The sequence below is a fragment of the Ranitomeya variabilis genome, chromosome 2 (genome assembly GCF_051348905.1).
Source record: "Ranitomeya variabilis isolate aRanVar5 chromosome 2, aRanVar5.hap1, whole genome shotgun sequence".
Taxonomy (NCBI): domain Eukaryota; kingdom Metazoa; phylum Chordata; class Amphibia; order Anura; family Dendrobatidae; genus Ranitomeya; species Ranitomeya variabilis.
Genome location: NC_135233.1, coordinates 722786143 through 722806816, shown reverse-complemented (window position 1 = coordinate 722806816; position 20674 = coordinate 722786143). Strand labels below are relative to the sequence as shown.

Sequence of the window (20674 nt, the reverse complement as noted above, 5' to 3'; positions counted from 1 at the left end):
TACTCACCTCTCAGTGCTGCTCGCGGCTGTCCGGTCTCAGTTGCTGTGCGAGCAGGACCTGCGGTGACGTCGCGGTCACATGACTGTGATGACGCCGCGGTCACATGACCGTGACATCACGAAGGTCCTTCTCGGCACAGCATCTTTGGAACCGGAGCGCCGCGTGCAGCGCCCAGGAGATCCGGACATCAGAGGGTGAGTATAACCAATTTTTATTATTTTTAACATTACTATTGATGCTGCATATTGCTGCATATGCAGCATCAATAGTATAGGAGTAATCCCACAGCGGAAATCGCAAATCAAACCGCGATAAATCTGCAGGGATAACCGCAGCGGTTTTGCCCTGCAGATTTATCAATTCCGCTGCGGGAGAACCCGCAGAGCACGCCGCAGAGTGTGCACATAGCCTTACAATGGTCCTCCTGAGATGATGTGTTGCATGAGTCAAAGTGTACAGGTAAGTGGGATACATTGAACCAGGTATAGATATTGCCTCCAAAGAATAGGCAGATGAGAAAACCATGAATACAGTTAGGTCCATATATTTTTGGACAGAGACAACATTTTTCTAATTTTGGTTATAGACATTGCCACAATGAATTTTAAACAAAACAATTCAGATGCAGTTGAAGTTCAGACTTTCAGCTTTCATTTGAGGGTATTGTGGTGTAGTGACCAATGTTACAGCCAGGGGGTGCTGTGTGCGAGCTGCAAGATGCACTTGGAGGCATAATTGTGATGAGACAAAGTCCAGCAGTGTTGTGAATGGCCGGTATGTGTGTCGCAGAGGAGGACACTCTGCGCTGTCAGTCTAAAGTTATGTTGTGTTCTGGGACCTGTAGTCCCACAAGTAATTGTGTAGTTCTAATGGGAGATTGGCAGGGCTAGTTATGAGAGATGGGAGGGTCAAACTAGCCACACACACCCACACTCCCATCCAGGGGAGTGGTTAAGGGTAGATAATGTGACCAGGGGGTGGGTCACATGGGTCTTGTGAGGTTCCTGTGTATGGAGCCGTTTGTTCCTGTGTATGGAGCCGTTTGTTCCTGTGCATGGACCCGTTTGTTCCTGTGCAAGGTCCTGGACGGTCAGTGTTAGAGACTCCTGGGAGTGGAGTCGTCCTGGAAGCACCTGGAGACCGTAGACCTGGACGGACTGTGTTGAAGACCTGGGACTGACGTGAAGTCAGTGTGAGCAGTGGAACTCCTGAGAGGTAACCCCGAACAAGGGGATCATAACATACAGCAGAGAAGCCTATCTGCTACACGAACTGTCTGATGTCTTACAATGTTTCATGGCTGTAATGAAATGGACTGTACCCTGTCTGGTTTATGCGGAGTTTGAATAAACCATATGGACTGATTTGTGTGAGGAACCGTGCCTGTCTATGATGATTCTGCTGCCAAGCGAGTGTCCCCAAGACCCGTAGCGGGTGAAATGCTACAATATCCACATCAAAATTGGATGAAAGGTTTAGGAGTTTCAGCTCCTTAACATGTGCCACCCTGTTTTTAAAGGGACCAAAAGTAATTGGACAATTGACTCCAAGGCTATTTGATGGACAGGTGTGGGCAATCCCTTTGTTATGTCATTCTCAATTAAGCAGATAAAAGGCCTGGAGGTGATTTGAGGTGTGGTGCTTGAATTTGGAAGGTTTTGCTGTGAAGTAAACATGCGGTCAAAAGAGCTCTCCATGCTGGTGAAACAAGCCACCCTTAAGCTGCGAAAACAGAAAAAAAACCATCTGAGAAATTGCTACAATATTAGGAGTGGCAAAATCTACAGTTTGGTACATCCTGAGAAAGAAAGAAAGCACTGGGGAACTCATCAATGCAAAAAGACCTGGGCACCCACGGAAGACAACAGTGGTGGATGATCGCTGAATAATCTCCATGGTGAAGAGAAACCCCTTCACAACAGCCAACCAAGTGAACAACACTCTCCAGGAGGTAGGCATATCAATATCCAAATCTACCATAAAGAGAAGGCTGCATGAAAGTAAATACAGAGGGTTCACTGCACGGTGCAAGCCACTCATAAGCATCAAGAATAAAAAGGCTAGACTGGACTTTGCTAAAAACATCTAAAAAAGCCAGCACAGTTCTGGAAGAACATTCTTTGGACAGATGAAACCAAGATCAACCTCTACCAGAATGATGGAAAGAGAAAAGTATGGCGAAGGTGTGGTACAGCTCATGATCCAAAGCATGCCACATCATCTGTAAAACATGGCGGAGGCAGTGTGATGGCTTGGGCATGCATGGCTGCCAGTGGCACTGGGTCACTAGTGTTTATTGATGATGTGAGACAGGACAGAAGCAGCCAAATTAATTCTGAGGTATTCAGAGACATACTGTGTGCTCAGATCCAGCCAAATGCAGCAAAACTGATTGGTCGTTGTTTCATACTACAGATGGACAATGACCCAAAACATAAAGCCAAAGCAACCCAGGAGTTTATTAAAGCAAAGAAGTGGAATATTCTTGAATGGCCAAGTCAGTCACCTGATCTCAACCCAATTGAGCATGCATTTCACTTGTTAAAGACTAAACTTCAGACAGGCCCACAAACAAACAGCGGTGAACTAAAACGTGAGCACTGCTGGCGTAGGTGCACGGGTAGGCTCCCACACCTTATAGTAAATGTAACAAAACCCGGCACTCAACTTGAGTATGAATGCTGTAAGGTTTATTGTGTAGTATTAACAATAAAACGTTTCGGTCCTATGGACCTTCTTCAGTTACTATTTGTGAGATGAGTAGGGAATAAGTATCTTTAGCCAATAGAGCCCTATTGGAACAACTTATATCCAGTAAGCTCCTGTTTTCAGCTTTAAGGCTGTTTTGTCTCCGGGTGTAGACGCGGTGTCCACCGCTTGTCCCAAGCATCTACCGGAGTCTAAACACTCCGGTAGATGCTTGGGACAAGCGGTGGACACCGCGTCTACACCCGGAGACAAAACAGCCTTAAAGCTGAAAACAGGAGCTTACTGGATATAAGTTGTTCCAATAGGGCTCTATTGGCTAAAGATACTTATTCCCTACTCATCTCACAAATAGTAACTGAAGAAGGTCCATAGGACCGAAACGTTTTATTGTTAATACTACACAATAAACCTTACAGCATCCATACTCAAGTTGAGTGCCGGGTTTTGTTACACAAACAAACAGCAACTGAAAACCACCGCAGTGAAGGCCTGGCAGAGCATCAAAAAGGAGGAAACACAGCGTCTGGTGATGTCCATGAGTTCAAGACTTCAGGCAGTTATTGCCAACAAAGTGTTTTCAATCAAGTACTAGAAATTAACATTTTATTTACAATTATTTCATCTGTCCAATTACTTTTGGTCCCTTTAAAAACAGTGTGGCACATGTTAAGGAGCTGAAACTCCTTAACCCTGCATCCAATTTTGATGTGGATACCCTCAAATGAAAGCTGAAAGTCTGAACTTCAACTGCATCTGAATTGTTTTGTTTAAAATTCATTGTGGTAATGACTATAACCAAAATTAGAAAAATGTTGTCTCTCTCCAAATATATATGGACGTAACTGTACATACCCTCAAACAAGCAGCAAGAATAAAATATTCATCAGTACAAATCAGTAAAAAGCCCAAATTCCATGTATACCTATGCTGCATAACGAATGTAAAAAGTAGCTCATAATTTAAGCCATGTTGGGTCAAACTACGCGAATCATTAATCTACTACTTTGATTCACATCGTAAGAGCCTATTTGTGATGTTCCCTCCCCTAACATTCATCTGTATGGATTCAAAGCACCAAATCTTTTGTCCAACTGTACGACACTGATGTTTTTTTTTAAATATGTGTGGCTATTGATGCAGTTTTACTTTTTTTTTATCTTTAACCCCTTAATCCCATATGACGTACTATCCCGTCGAGGTGGGGTGGGCCTTAATTCCCACCGACGGGATAGTACGTCATAGCGATCGGCCGCGCTCACGGGGGGAGCGCGGCCGATCGCGGCCGGGTGTCAGCTGACTATCGCAGCTGACATCCGGCACTATGTGCCAGGAGCGGTCACAGACCGCCCCCGGCACATTAACCCCCGGCACACTGCGATCAAACATGATCGCAGTGTACCGGCGGTACAGGGAAGCATCGCGCAGGGAGGGGGCTCCCTGCGTGCTTCCCTGAGACGATCGGTACAAGGCGATGTACTCACCTTGTACCGAGCGTCTCCTCCCTGCAGTCCCCGGATCCAAAATGGCCGCGGGGCTGCATCCGGGTCCTGCAGGGAGTACTTCTGGGTCCACAGCAGGCGCTGGTAAGCCTGCACGGCTGTATGTCAGATCGCTGATCTGACAGAGTGCTGTGCAAACTGTCAGATCAGCGATCTGTGATGTCCCCCCCTGGGACAAAGTAAAAAAGTTTAAAAAAAAATTTCCACATGTGTAAAAAAAAAAATAATTCCTAAATAAAGAAAAAAAATAAAATATATTATTCCAATAAATACATTTCTTTATCTAAATAAAAAAAAAAAAAAAAGTACACATATTTAGTATCGCCGCGCCCGTAACGACCCAACCTATAAAACTGTCCCACTAGTTAACCCCTGCAGTGAACACCGTAAGAAAAAAAAAAAAAACGAGCCAAAAAACAACGCTTTATTATCATACCGCCGAACAAAAAGTGGAATAACACACGATCAAAAAGACGGATATAAATAACCATGGTACCGCTGAAAACATCATCTTGTCCCGCAAAAAACGAGCCGCCAAACAGCATCATAAGCAAAAAAATAAAAAGTTATAGTCCTCAGAATAAAACGATGACAAAATAATAATTTTTTTCTATAAAATAGCTTTTATCGTATAAAAGCGCCAAAACATAAAAAAGATATAAATGAGATATCGCTGTAATCATACTGACTCAAGGAATAAAACTGCTTTATCAATTTTACCAAACGTGGAACGGTATAAACGCCTCCCCCAAAAGAAATTCATGAATAGCTGGTTTTTGGTCATTCTGCCTCACAAAAATCGGAATAAAAAGTGATAAAAAACTGTCCCGTGCCCGAAAATGATACCAATAAAAACGTCAACTCATCCCGCAAAAAACAAGACCTCAGATGACTCTGTGGACCAAAATATGGAAAAATTATAGGTCTCAAAATGTGGAGACGCAAAAACTTTTTTGCTATAAAAAGCGTCTTTTAGTGTGTGACAGCTGCCAATCATAAAAATCCGATATAAAAAATGCTATAAAAGTAAATCAAACCCCCCTTCATCACCCCCTTAGTTAAGGAAAAATAATAAAATTAAAAAAATGTATTTATTTCCATTTTCCCATTAGGGTTAGGGCTAGGGTTAGGTCTAGGGTTAGGGCTAGGGTTAGGGCTAGGGTTGGAGCAAAAGTTAGGGTTAGGGTTGGGACTAAAGTTAGGGTTAGGGTTGGGGCTAAAGTTAGGGTTAGGGTTGGGGCTAAAGTTAGGGTTAGGGTTGAGGCTAAAGTTAGGGTTAGGGTTGGGGCTAAAGTTAGGGTTAGGGTTTGGATTACATTTACGGTTGGGATTAGGGTTGGGATTAGAGTTAGGGGTGTGTCAGGGTTAGGGGTGTGTTTAGGGTTACTTTTGGGATTAGGGTTAGGGGTCTGTTTGGATTAGGGTTTCAGGTAGAATTGGGGAGTTTCCACTGTTCAGGCACATCAGGGGCTCTCCAAACGCGACATGGCGTCCGATCTCAATTCCAGCCAATTCTGCGTTGAAAAAGTAAAACAGTGCTTCCCTTCCGAGCTCTCCCGTGCGCCCAAACAGGGGTTTACCCCAACATATGGGGTATCAGCGTACTCGGGACAAATTGGACAACAACTTTTGGGGTCGAAGTTCTCTTGTTATCCTTGGGAAAATAAAAATTTGGGGGGCTAAAAATCATTTTTGTGGGATAAAAAGATTTTTTTATTTTCACGGCTCTACGTTGTAAACTGTAGTGAAACACTTGGGGGTTCAAAGTTCTCACAACACATCTAGATAAGTTCCTTGGGAGGTCTAGTTTCCAATATGGAGTCACTTGTGGGGGGTTTCTACTGTTTGGGTACATCAGGGGCTCTGCAAATGCAACGTGACGCCTGCAGACCAATCCATCTAAGTCTGCATTCCAAATGGCGCTCCTTCCCTTCCGAGCTCTGCCATGCGCCCAAACAATGGTTCCCCCCCACATATGGGGTATCAGCGTTCTCAGGACAAATTGGACAACAACTTCTATGGTTCAATTTATCCTGTTACCCTTGTGAAAATACAAAACTGGGGGCTAAAATATCATTTTTGTAAAAAAAAAAAAAGAATTTTTATTTTCACGGCTCTGCGTTATAAACTGTAGTGAAACACTTGGGGGTTCAAAGCTCTCAAAACACATCTAGATAAGTTCCTTAGGGGTCTACTTCCCAAAATAATGTCACTTGTGGGGGGTTTTAATGTTTAGGCACATCAGGGGCTCTCCAAACGCGACATGGTGTCCCATCTCAATTCCAGTCAATTTTGCATTGAAAAGTCAAATGGCGCTCCTTCCCTTCTGAGCTCTGCCATGCGCCCAAACAATGGTTTACCCCCACATATGGGGTATCAGCGTACTCAGGACAAATTGCACAACAATTTTTGGGGTCCAATTTCTTCTCTTACCCTTGGGAAAATAAAAAATTGGGGGCGAAAAGATCATTTTTGTGAAAAAATATGATTTTTTATTTTTACGGCTCTGCATTATAAACTTCTGTGAAGCACTTGTTGGGTCAAAGTGCTCACCACACATCTAGATAAGTTCCTTAAGGGGTCTAGTTTCCAAAATGGTGTCACTTGTGGGGAGTTTCAATGTTTAGGCACATCAGGGGCTCTCCAAACGCAACATGGCGTCCCATCTCAATTCCAGTCAATTTTACATTGAAAAGTCAAATGGCGCTCCTTCCCTTCCGAGCTCTGCCTTGCGCCCAAACAATGGTTTACACCCACATATGTGGTATCAGCGTACTCAGGACAAATTGTACAACAACTTTTGGGGTCCAGTTTCTCCTGTTACCCTTGGTAAAATAAAACAAATTGGAGCTGAAATAAATTTTGTGTGAAAAAAAGTTAAATGTTCATTTTTATTTAAACATTCCAAAAATTCCTGTGAAACACCTGAAGGGTTAATAAACTTCTTGAATGTGGTTTTGAGCACCTTGAGGGGTGCAGTTTTTAGAATGGTGTCACACTTGGGTATTTTCTATCATATAGACCCCTCAAAATGACTTCAAATGAGATGTGGTCCCTAAAAAAAATGGTGTTGTAAAAATGAGAAATTTCTGGTCAACTTTTAACCCTTATAACGCCCTAACAAAAAAAAATGTTGGTTCCAAAATTGTGCTGATGTAAAGTAGACATGTGGGAAATGTTACTTATTAAGTATTTTGCGTGACATATCTCTGTGATTTAAGGGCATAAAAATTCAAAGTTGGAAAATTGTGAAATTTTCAAAATTTTCGCCAAATTTCTGTTTTTTTTCACAAATAAACGCAAGTTATATCGAATAAATTTTACCAGTATCATGAAGTACAATATCTCACGAGAAAACAATGTCAGAATCGCCAAGATCCGTTGAAGCGTTCCAGAGTTATAACCTCATAAAGGGTCAGTGGTCAGAATTGTAAAAATTGGCCCGGTCATTAACGTGCAAACCACCCTCGGGGCTTAAGGGGTTAACGGCAGTAGATATAATAGAGGCATGTTGTTGGATCCTCCTTCTGAGTTCTTGAGTCGTTTGACCTACATAAATCATGGGACAATCACAGATGATAACGTATACCAAGTTGTGAGATCTACAATTAAAACAGCATCTTGACTGAATTTTGAAACGAAAAATTAAAACAGAAACTCCATCCTGAGCAATGGTGTGATGGCAAATAGTCCATCCCCCACATGGATATGTACCCAAGATTTTAAAGCCCCTAATTAGTCTCTGTGTCGGCCACCTAAAATGACTATGGCTCAGACTGTCCTTCAAGTTCTTATCCCTCCTGGCACCTAAGTGGGAATGGGAAGAAATGTGAGGGGTCAACTTGAGCTCACTGAGAAGTATACCCCAATTCTTTGCCAGAATTTCACGGACCTCATACTTGTTATAGGTCATGATGAAATTTAGAGATTTTGTATATTTCCGAAAACGAGTTTGAAGTAATTCTCCACCTACAACACACAGCCTAATAAGTAATTAATCAATGGAATTAGGCTCTCTGTCCCCACATTATGCTGTTCTTAGTTTGAATAGCAGAAACCAACTGACAGGTACCCTTTAACTTTATAATCCAAGAAACTGACATTTTTGTGGCAGACCCTAATAGACTTGTTTAGCCATTCTCACCAATTACCCTTTTTCTTTATTGGGTAACCTTTTTTGAGACAACCATCCAAAATTGTATTGAAAGTGATGTTCTAGGTGGTTGCTATTCAGAAAGAAGCTTACCATTAACCATATTAACTAGTGCAACAGCAAATCTGCTCTAAATTATAGGATTATCTTCTTAAACAGGTGATCTTTAGGAGCGGTTTCACTGTTTTTTGGCAATATGCATATATGTATCTTCAATGTTTTTGGCGTTAATAATATGTGCCTAATGTTTATTAGCTGGGATGGCCAATGGTGTGGAAGGCACAGTTTCCAGATTTTAAAGATGTAAAATAGTTTGTGAAAGTGAAGCCATCTGACCCTGAGGGTTGTCATTAGGGTTAAATTATTTTTCCACCATGCAACTGAAAAATGGAGGAGCGTTCATTTGCCCAAGTATCATAGTGGTGGAAAACTTAACACTTTGTATACCTTTCTTTAGTCACCCTGGGTATGTGAGCGTTGATATTGGGTAGACACTTTATGTTTTGGCACATATTTGCAAACAGTTTCATGACACTTGGTGGTGACTGCCTAGGCATTATTGGAACATGATAATTGAATCTCCATTAGGCAAATTTGTTAATGTACTACCGTGCTGTTCACAGATAGCTATGTCTCTCACAGAAAAATTAATAAGTCTGTATATAATATTATTGATACGCCTAAACTTTTAACTTTTGCCACATGGTTATTGGTCCTGGAGAAATTTAGCAGGAGTTCATTGCTTCATATAATCTGCATATTCAGTTTTTGCAAAAAGGGAATAATTGACCTGCCAGAGATGTTCTGGTTATGTAAGTAAGAGAGAAATGGAACCTGGAACAACATCTGGAACATGGAGAGATAATAGTACCTATTATGTCATTTCTCAGCAGATTTAAAGTAGTTTGTTTTACAAATTGACAGCTCAAAATTAGCTTATTATTGTACGGATATCCTGGACAGAAAAGGCAATAGTCCTCATCACTAGAGAGGAGCGGATCAATTCATGGGACTCTGGTCCAAGATCTAGATTCCCGACAATGTCGTCTGTGTGTTATGTCACTAAGACGATACTGCGCCAGCCCTGACAAATCAAATTCCTAGTGGTCAGGTGCCATTTACCTGAACACTGGACCGAAGTCAAGCACATTGATTTGCTCATCTCTACTCACCACCCTTCGCCTCAATGCTTGAAACAGAAATATTGTTATATTTTCTGCATTGTATGGCAGCACTACCCAACTTATGTTACATTAATTTCACATAATACAATAGAAAAAAGCCATTACAAAATCAGAGCTCAATTCAAAGAACACAATACGTTCAACCCTTCATATATGAAAGGATATATACAGTTATATTTGACATTAGTAACCTTTCAAATGAGGATGTTTAAAATTATTGTAACACATTGTACCCATTGCATATATTCCAGTTTTCTAATACTTTTTTGAGACTGCATAATGATGGTAAAGGAAAACTTGTTTGTCACTTTCTATTCATTGCACTCCTATAGGACCAATTTTAAGGATTTGCTCTCTGGACCCCTATCACTCCATAACCATTTCCAGTTTCGTTTATGAATATGTGACAAATTCTCGTTGGTACTGATGTGTATTGTGCTATCTTGTGTAAAATTCTAAGTTTCTGTAACTATTCAAAAGTTTTGTAATTGGTGCTAATCAAAAAATATAAATGGAGTTCACTTATCAGATATTTTTTAAATTCACAGGTCATATATGCCTTAAATACTAGAAATGATGAGCATGAATCAGGAGTACAAGCCATTAAAGAAGCACATGAAGAAGAAATTCAGCAGATCCTTGCTGAAACCAGGGAGAAGATATTACAATATAAAAATAAAGTGTCGGAGGAAACTGAGCTGAAACGAAAAATACAAGCTCTGGAAGAATCATTAGAGGAACATAAAAAGTTGAAACACCAAGCACTTACTGAATTTGATGTTTACAAGCATCGGGTAGAAGATATGCAACTTTGTGCAGAAGCCCAACATGTGCAGAGAGTTGTTACCATGTCTCGAGAGGTGGAGGAGATAAGGAAGAGATTTGAGGAGAGGATACGGAATTTTATGCAACTCCAAGTACAGTTTGAGAAAGACAAACGTACTGCCTTAGAAGAACTAAGAGCAACTCATAGATCAGAAATCCAAGACCTCCTAAAAGCACAACACAGTCAAAATGCTACTTTAAACAAGGGCCAGGAAACACTAGAGGAAATGCATAGATTACAATTGGAAGAACTTAATAAAAAGCTGGAAGACTTACGCTTGGAGAGGAAAAAATTAGTAGAGGATTATGAAGGGAAGCTGAGTAAAGCTCAGGCCTTCTATGAACATGAGTTGGAAGCTTTGAAAAGGTCTCAGCACTTTACAGCCGAGAGTCTACATGCATGTAAGCAGAAAGAGTCCGAATTGAAGAGAGAATTTCAAACTCAAGAAGCTATCTTACAGAAGAACCTCGGCATTCTTAAAACAGAATTTCAGGTTGTACAGGAAGAAGCAGGAAGTCTTCGAGAAAAGTGCCAAAAACTACAATCTTCTCTATCTACAGCAGAGAACAATGTTCAGGTAAGAGATGTGCTGGTTGACCCATTTTCTTAGATTCTAGCCTTCATAGAGGAAACTATTTTGCTCATATGCTTTTATGCTTTTATAGTGTGTGTGTGTATATATATATATATATATATATATATACAGGTCCTTCTCAAAAAATTAGCATATAGTGTTAAATTTCATTATTTACCATAATGTAATGATTACAATTAAACTTTCATATATTATAGATACATTATCCACCAACTGAAATTTGTCAGGTCTTTTATTGTTTTAATACTGATGATTTTGGCATACAACTCCTGATAACCCAAAAAACCTGTCTCAATAAATTAGCATATTTCACCCGTCCAATCAAATAAAAGTGTTTTTTAATAACAAACAAAAAAAACATCAAATAATAATGTTCAGTTATGCACTCAATACTTTGTCGGGAATCCTTTGGCAGAAATGACTGCTTCAATGCGGCGTGGCATGGAGGCAATCAGCCTGTGACACTGCTGAGATGTTATGGAGGCCCAGGATGCTTCAATAGCGGCCTTAAGCTCATCCAGAGTGTTGGGTCTTGCGTCTCTCAACTTTCTCTTCACAATATCCCACAGATTCTCTATGGGGTTCAGGTCAGGAGAGTTGGCAGGCCAATTGAGCACAGTAATACCATGGTCAGTAAACCATTTACCAGTGGTTTTGGCACTGTGAGCAGGTGCCAGGTCGTGCTGAAAAATGAAATCTTCATCTCCATAAAGCATTTCAGCCGATGGAAGCATGAAGTGCTCCAAAATCTCCTGATAGCTAGCTGCATTGACCCTGCCCTTGATGAAACACAGTTGACCAACACCAGCAGCTGACATGGCACCCCACACCATCACTGACTGTGGGTACTTGACACTGGACTTCAGGCATTTTGGCATTTCCTTCTCCCCAGTCTTCCTCCAGACTCTGGCACCTTGATTTCCGAATGACATGCAAAATTTGCTTTCATCAGAAAAAAGTACTTGGGACCACTTAGCAACAGTCCAGTGCTGCTTCTCTGTAGCCCAGGTCAGGCGCTTCTGCCGCTGTTTATGGTTGAAAAGTGGCTTTACCTGGGGAATGCGGCACCTGTAGCCCATTTCCTGCACACGCCTTTCCACACCAGACTCAGTCCACTGCTTCCTCAGGTTCCCCAAGGTCTGGAATCGGTCCTTCTCCACAATCTTCCTCAGGGTCCGGTCACCTCTTCTCGTTGTACAGCGTTTTCTGCCACATTGTTTCCTTCCAACAGACTTACCATTGAGGTGCCTTGATACAGCACTCTGGGAACAGCCTATTTGTTGAGAAATTTCTTTCTGGGTCTTACCCTCTTGCTTGAGGGTGTCAATGATGGCCTTCTTGACATCTGTCAGGTCGCTAGTCTTACCCATGATGGGGGTTTTGAGTAATGAACCAGGCAGGGAGTTTTTAAAAGCCTCAGGTATCTTTTGCATGTGTTTAGAGTTAATTAGTTGATTCAGAAGATTAGGGTAATAGGTCATTTAGAGAACCTTTTCTTGATATGCTAATTTATTGAGACAGGTTTTTTGGGTTATCAGGAGTTGTAGGCCAAAATCATCAGTATTAAAACAATAAAAGACCTGACAAATTTCAGTTGGTGGATAATGAATCTATAATATATGAAAGTTTAATTGTAATCATTACATTATGGTAAATAATGAAATTTAACACTATATGCTAATTTTTTGAGAAGGACCTGTATATATATATATATATATATATATATATATCACATACAGTGGCTTGCCAAAGTATTCGGCCCCCTTGAACTTTTTAACCTTTTCCCACATATCATGCTTCAAACATAAAGATACCAAATGGAAATTTTTGGTGAAGAATCAACAACAAGTGGAACACAATTGTGAAGTTAAACGAAATTTATTGGTTGTTTTAAATTTTTGTGGAAATTCAAAAACTGAAAAGTGGGGCATGCAATATTATTCGGCCCCTTTAACTATTAATACTTTGTTGTGCCATCTTTTTCTGCGATAACAGCTGCAAGTTGCTGGGGGTATGTCTCTATCAGTTTTGTACATCGAGAGACTGAAATTCTTGCCCATTCTTCCTTGGCAAACAGTTCGAGCTCAGTGAGGTTTGATGGAGATCGTTTGTGAACAGCAGTTTTCAGCTCTTTCCACAGATTCTCGATTGGATTGAGGTCGGGACTTTGACTTGGCCATTCTAACAACTGGATACGTTTATTTGTGAACCATTCCATTGTAGATTTTGCTTTATGTTTGGGATCATTGTCTTGTTGGAAGACGAATCTCCATCCCAGTCTCAGGTCTTTTGCAGACTCCAACAGGTTTGATTCAAGAATGGTCCTGTATTTGGGTCCATCCATCTTACCATCAATTTTAACCATCTTTCCTGTCCCTGCTGAAGAAAAGCAGGCCCAAATCATGATGCTGCCACCACCATGTTTGACAGTGGGGATGGTGTGTTCAGGGTGATGAGCTGTGTTGCCTTCACTCCAAACATATTGTTTGGCATTGTTGCCAAAAAGTTCGATTTTGGTTTCATCTGACCAGAGCACCTTCTTCCACATGTTTGGTGTGTCTCCCAGGTGGCTTGTTGCAAACTTTAAACAACACTTTTTTTGGATATCTTTGAGAAATGGCTTTCTTCTTGCCACTTTTCCATAAAGGCCAGATTTGTGCAGTGTACGACTCATTGTTGTCCTATGGACAGACTGTCCCACCTCAGCCGTAGATCTCTGCAGTTCATCCAGAGTGATCATGGGCCTCTTGGCTGCATCTCTGATCAGTCTTCTCCTTGTTTGAGATGAAAGTTTAGAGGGACGGCCGAGTCTTGGTAGATTTGCAGTGGTATGATACTCCTTCCATTGCAATGTGATCGTTTGCACAGTGCTCCTTGGGATGTTTAAAGTTTTGGAAATCATTTTGTATCCAAATCCGGCTTGAAACTTCTCCACAGCAGTATCACGGACCTGCCTGTTGTGTTCCTTGGTCTTCATGATGCTCTCTGTGCTTCAAACAGAACCTTGAGACTATCACAGAGCAGGTGCATTTATACGGAGACTTGATTACAAACAGGTGGATTATATTTATCATCATTAGGCATTTAGGACAACATTGGATCATTCAGAGATCCACAATGAACTTCTGGAGTGAGTTTGCTGCACTGAAGGTAAAGGGGCTAAATAATATTGCACGCCCCACTTTTCAGTTTTTGAATTTCCACAAAAATTTAAAATAAACAATAAATTTCGTTCAACTTCACAATTGTGTTCCACTTGTTGTTGATTCTTCACCAAAAATTTACATTTGGTATCTTTATGTTTGAAGCATGATATGTGGGAAAAGGTTGAAAAGTTCCAGGGGGCCAAATACTTTCGCAAGGCACTGTAATCAGATGCTAAAAAATAAGTTAGGCTACGTTCACATTTGCGGTCGGCGCCGCAGCGTCGGGCGCCGCAGCGTCGCCGCATGCGTCATGCACCCCTATATTTAACATGGGGGCGCATGGACATGCATCGCACTTGCGTTTTGCGCCGCATGCGTCCCTGTGGCGCCCGCGTCCGGGCACAGAGGACGCAGCAAGTTGCATTTATGCTGCGTCCAAAATCAATGAAAAAAAGGACGCATGCGGCGCAAAACGCAGCGTTGTGCATGCGTTTTGCTGCGTTTTTGTTTGCGTTGTGCGTTGCGGCGCCGACGCTGCGGCGCACAACGCAAATGTGAACGTAGCCTTACCCATAGGGATAATTGATCTTAATACGTAATTTGCATTTATTGATTGCACGTAGTTTAGTATGCATGTTCCATAATGTCTGAACATGTGTGAAATGAAAAAAAAAAATCAGCTGTACAGAAAAAAAAAAAAAATTAAGTATTTCATTTATATAATTGTTTATAAAAGGCAATGAAAATTGATTTATGTTTGCTTAAATGTAGTGACAATGCATGGAATCAGGCTGATATTGCAGGAGGCCTTATGGAAGAGCAGGCTTGATAAATGCTTGCAGCCAGCATATGTTTGTTTCTAGGTTGATAGATGAAGTCACTGCCACCTTATAATGGAGTTTGCCATTTATTGCTGTAAGGTTAGACAGATTCACTGTCACGACTGCTTTCTGTTATATATTTTGTATGCTCCCTTAGGTCCTTCAAAAACAGCTGGAAAATGTGAAGCAGGAGGAGATGACTTTACTTAGCAAACAGAAAGACATGGAAAGTGAGCTAACAGCTGCTCGGGAGCGTCTACAGCAGCAGGCTACAGAACTTGTGCTAAAAGCCAGTGAGTGTGAATTGTTATTGTTCTAGTCAATCATTATAGTTTGCATGATACCATTACCATTACTTGTATTACCATTTTATTGCCATATTTAACCAGTGCTTAGTCCGTGATTTTTCCTTGGAGCTGTGCTATTTTCGCTAGGTCTTTAGGTTCCTGGTTTAATATAATATCACATAATTGTCTGCGGAACTTCTGGCATAAGATGACCCTAGCACAGGGGTGGGTAGTTCATTTTCCCAATGGGCCACATGAAAGACCGTCACTGTTGGGAATGGTCAAACTAATAGGCTGAAATTAATTTTGCTAAAGCCAACAGCTCCCTCCTCCACCTTTATATCCATCAGTCTCTGCAACCTAAGGATGCAGTTATTGGTGAAATCGAGATGCTGGGCAGATGGAGGGCAGTCTGAGGGGCCACTGTTTTTAGCTCATTAGCTTAAAGGGTCCACGGGCCCAGACAGCAACAGCCAAAAAGTAAGATGTAGCCTGCATACTGCAATTTGTCCAGGTCTTCCCTAGCAGAAGGAAGCGACTTGATCAGAAATTAACCGCATGCACCATTCATACCACAAGCAGAGGCTAAGGGTTGCATGTGTGTCATTGCGCAGTTCAGTTTTTACTGTGATGCATAGACTGTAAAATCGTTTGGTTTTTTTTTCAATAAAACCCCACTGCAAAATAATTTTATAGAAATACAAAATGTAAAAAAAAAAGTCCCCAAAGTTGTCCTTATCCATGTACATATATGTTTGTTATTAACTGTGTTAAAAGCATCCACAGACCTGAAAATAAAAAAGATCCATGTCGATTGGTATACACTTCCACCTGAAGAATTTATATATTTTTTGGTAGGTCACATTGGGATGCTGCAGGCTACACAGATGACACAAGAGGCCACCATACAAGACCTGGAATCTGAAAAAGCTAGAATAAAGGAAAAAATAGCCAGACTAGAAGAAGAACGGGCGATGTTGCAAAGTAAAAATCAGAATCTTGATGAACGCCAAAGGCAGCAGATCCATGCACTGGAGAAGGTTAGATTAACCTCATGTCTTCATATTAATAAACTACAAGCTTAGTTAGCTACAGCTGTCTAACTTATAATGGATGCTAATGTTACATCTTTGTCAAGTTATCAGTATGCTATGCTAGATTAGGGTCAGTGGTGCCTGTCCAGTGTGCTCATTCAACAGTATGTCATGTCCCTTCTATTATTTTGATTTCAAATATGTTAATGGTTTTTCCTCTGTGATACTCAGCAGAATTAATTGAGACTGGTGATTCATACGTCAGTCTTAATCAAAAGTCCGATAAAGTAAGATGTACCAAATTTAAAGACAGCCGCCTCGTAATGATTTTGGCAGATCTTTAAGCTGTCCGTGTGGCAGAATCATTTTCCAAAAATGAGCTGGAGTAGTTTTTAGATACATGAGTCATGACGCCATCTGGCACATCTTATGGCAAATCTGGTGGACAGCATTTGACCACAACACTCCAGCTAAGCCCTGGTAACGTTTTAGAAAAATGGTTTATGTATTGAAACCAAAAGGTGCAATATTTTTACTTACTTACTAGTGATAAGCGAGTGTACTCATTGCTCGGGTGGTCTCCGAGTATTTGTGACTGCTCGGAGATTTAGTTTTCATCCCGGCAGCTGATTTACAGCTATTAGCCAGCTTGATTACATGTGGGGATTCCCTAGCAACCAGGCAACACCCACAAGTACTCAGCCTGGCTAGTAGCTGTATATCATTCAGCTGCCGCGATGAAAACTAACTCTTTTTGGCTTGTAGAAGGTCATATACCATGGTATTGTTCGGAAGTGATGTGTATATAATAGTACATGTACAACTTAGACTTTGTTGTCATTTAGATTGTTTTTTCAATCAGTCAGAACCTCGTATCATACTGTGCTATTGTGTCCATGAGAAAAAGCAAAGAAAATAACAGAAAACTGACAGACCTCTTATAAGCCAGTGGGGAAAACAAGATAGAAATAATAACATTTTTGTCATATCTATCTTGGATCCTACAAAAACAACATGCCACCAATGTCAACACAGCAAATAAGTTGATCAAACCACAGGAATAATACACCGCCCTCATTAAGTTTCTTGTATCTACAACCAGACACAGGTAGGTCCAGAAATATTTGGACAGTGACCGAATCTTCGTGATTTAGACTCTGCATGCCACTATTTTTTATTTAAAATGAAACAACTGAGACACATTTGAAGTCTAGACTTTCAGGTTTATTAAAGGGGTTGAACAAAAATATCCTGTGAAACGTTTAGGAATTGCAACCATTTTTCTACAAAGCCTCCTCATTTCAGGGGCTCAAACGTGATTGGATAAATTAACTTTACCATAAATAAAATGTTCATTTTTAATACTTTGTAGATTATCCTTTGGAGGCAATCACTTTATGAAGCCATGGACGTCAACAAATGCTTGGTTTCCTCCTTTATTATGTTTACCCAGGCTTAGTTTAGTTTTAGTAAGAAGCTGACTTTTTGAAATCTGGTGATTGACTCGGACACTGCAGAATATTCCACTTCTTTACCTTTAAAAAAACTCCTGGGTTGCCTTAACAGTATGTTTTGGGTCATTGTCCATCTATACTTTGAGACGCAGTCTAAGCAACCTTGCTGTGTTTGGTTGAATCTGGGCAGAACATATAGCCCTGTAAACTTCAGAATCCATCCGGCTGCTTCTGTCTTCAGTCACATCATCAATAAATAATGCTATTGGAAGAAATGCAAGTCCATGCCATCACACTGCCTCCACCATGTTTTACAGAGGATGTGGTGTTCCTTGGATCATGAGCCGTTCCAAGCCTTCTCCATATTGTCTTCTTCCCATCATTCTGTTACAGGTTGATCTTAGTTTCATCTGTTCAATGAATGCTTCTCCAAAATGGTGCTGGCTTCTTTAGATGTTTTTTTGGCAAAGTCTATTCTGGCCTTTCTGTTTTTAAGGTTGATTAATGGTTTACACTTGTCGTGAACCCTTTGTATTTAATTATTTCTATTATCTCTCTGATGGATTTCTTCTTTTTGTCAGCCTAATGATAGTCTGTTTCTCTTCCATTGTGAGCTCCTTTGACTGCATGTTGTAGGTTCACAGCATCAGCTTCCCAATTCATATGCCACACCTGGAATCAGATCCAGACCTTTAACCTGCTTAATTGATTATGGATTAATAAGGGAATAGTCATGCAGCCTGTTGAAATAGCTTTTGAGATAATTGTCCAATTACTTTTGGTCCCCTTATAAAGAGGCAGCTGTGTAATAAAGAGCTGTAATTCCTAAACCTTTACTCCAATTAGGATGTGAATACCCTCACATTAAGGGCTCAATCACACTAGTGTATAACACGGCTGAGTGCTATCCGATGTTTTATCTGATAGCACCCAGCCAAATGTTATACTATCGGGCAGAGCAAATCGGCGATTTTTTTCTCATGCCAATTTGGCATGAGAAAACAATTGCATTTCATATGAGTGCAGTCTAATATACATGCAGAGTCAATGGAAAAGATAAAGAAATTAAGTTCTCCATCTTCTCCGCACCTGTGCTGTGATTCTCTCATGCAAGACAATCAGATCATAATAAGGCTATGTGCCCACGTTGCGGATTTCTGTGCAGATTTTTCCGCTCAGTTTTTGAAATTTATCGCGGATTTCCAGTATTTTTTGTGCGGCTGTCACCTGCATGTTAACACCTGCGGATTCCTATTGAGGATTCCTATTGGCATGCTGCGGAAAATAAACCGCAGCGTTTCCACGCGGAATTTTCCGCAGCATGTGCACTGCGGATTTTGTTTTCCATACGTTTTCATTGTACTGTAAACCAGATGGAAAACTGCTGCGATCTGCAACGTGTGCATATACCCTAAGATGACACTTGGCTCAGACTCAGCCAAAACTCAGAGTTTGAGCCAATCCTCCTTATTATAATCGAACCGATTCTCTTGTATGAGAGAATATATGGCAGTGTGAGCGTACCCTAAAGCTGAGAGTACCAAGGGAGTCACAGTGGGTTGTCAGGATTCTCCAGTGTTAACAGGGAGAGCAGTCAATCACATGATGTCAAGAATGGGCTTTACATACTTCCGGCCACGTTTACTTGTATTGAGTGGGGCACGTCTAGTTGTCAGGTGACTGCGTAAATGCAAATCATATACTTGCAGTCAACACCGGAGAATTGTGACAGCGTGCGGAGTGCACTCTTTCAGAAGCCAGACTTTTATCAAAAGACAGGACATCCTCATTTACATTGAAAGCGTAAAATGACCACTCCTCTGTTTTCCGGTCAGCTGTCATTTATTAGCCTTGACCCTGATTCAGATGCACACTGAACTATTACCAATAGATCATTCAATGCTTATAGGCTGCCATTGTTCTCGGCAGCACAAGTCCTCTTAACAGGAAACGATGCACTGCCAAGAACAATTTTCTTTGTAAACCAAAATACTATGTCGCTCAATATACCAGTGTTTTGCCCTTCATTAGGGTGATTGATAGTGTGTTCAGTGTGCACAATTATTGTGAAACTAGCGTTTCTAGGAATATTCGTTCACAATAATCGTGTGCTGTGATTGCACCTTTAGTCTCGATTCGTCACTGTGGATTTCCCTGCAGATTCTTGCAATACTGCTGGAGCAGCAAATCTGCTATCAATTCCATCCCAAGGTGGTAAACAAGTCAGTTATCTTAAACAAGCTTGGAGCCAGCCAAACACGATGTTCCTCAGGGCTTTCATCTAATGTCAAAATCCCATTTAAAATGCCTGAAGGAGAAATAGAGAATTCAGAATTTCACCTGACGTTTTCTATGTTTTGACTGTCACTTTTTTCTTTCTCTTCGAGCTCGGTAATAAATCATGTATGGCATGTCATAAAAAAAAATAAAGGATACATCTGTGAATTCTAGCAAGGCAAACAACAATGAAAAGCAATGTGTGTTAGTTTTTTCATAGTTGATTGACAGGTCTAAAGATTGATATATAGACAAGCTATTGCATAATGTGTTTGTCTTGTCTCATCCTTTGCAGAAAATCAATGAAGCAAAGCAGACCCAACGTGAATGTTATGAGAAAGAGCTGATTAACCTGCGCATCAAATTTGAGGAGGAGACTGTACAGCTAAAAGAGGCACATGCAAAGACGTTCGAGGAGATGTCATGGAAACATCAAGCAATGCTCGAGGCTACACAAACCTCTACAAATAAGGAGAAGAAGAAGCTACAGATGGTGAGTCACAGTCAATGTAGACACATCACGTAATTGAATGCTGCTATTTCGATGCTTGAAGAGCAATGTTTATCTTACAGACTTTCATGAAAATGTTCATTTTTAGACAACAATGTACAGTTAACATGTTGTTCTACCTAAAACTTTAAGAAACTACATTACTTAGTTATTGTGACTGATCCTGAGTTGCAACCC

The 20674-nt window shown here is 40.8% G+C and overlaps 1 protein-coding gene across 9 annotated transcripts in view; it reads left to right on the top strand.

The window, feature by feature from the left end:
• FAM184A (family with sequence similarity 184 member A) overlaps positions 1-20674 on the top strand; it is a 313220-nt gene that overhangs the window by 187422 nt on the left and 105124 nt on the right. For all 9 annotated transcript variants that reach the window (XM_077289549.1, XM_077289548.1, XM_077289545.1 and 6 more), the window contains 4 exons: positions 10095-10949; positions 15092-15227; positions 16080-16261; positions 20282-20479. In XM_077289549.1, coding sequence (XP_077145664.1) covers positions 10095-10949; positions 15092-15227; positions 16080-16261; positions 20282-20479 — 1371 coding nt within the window. The remainder of the gene's footprint in view (positions 1-10094; positions 10950-15091; positions 15228-16079; positions 16262-20281; positions 20480-20674) is intronic.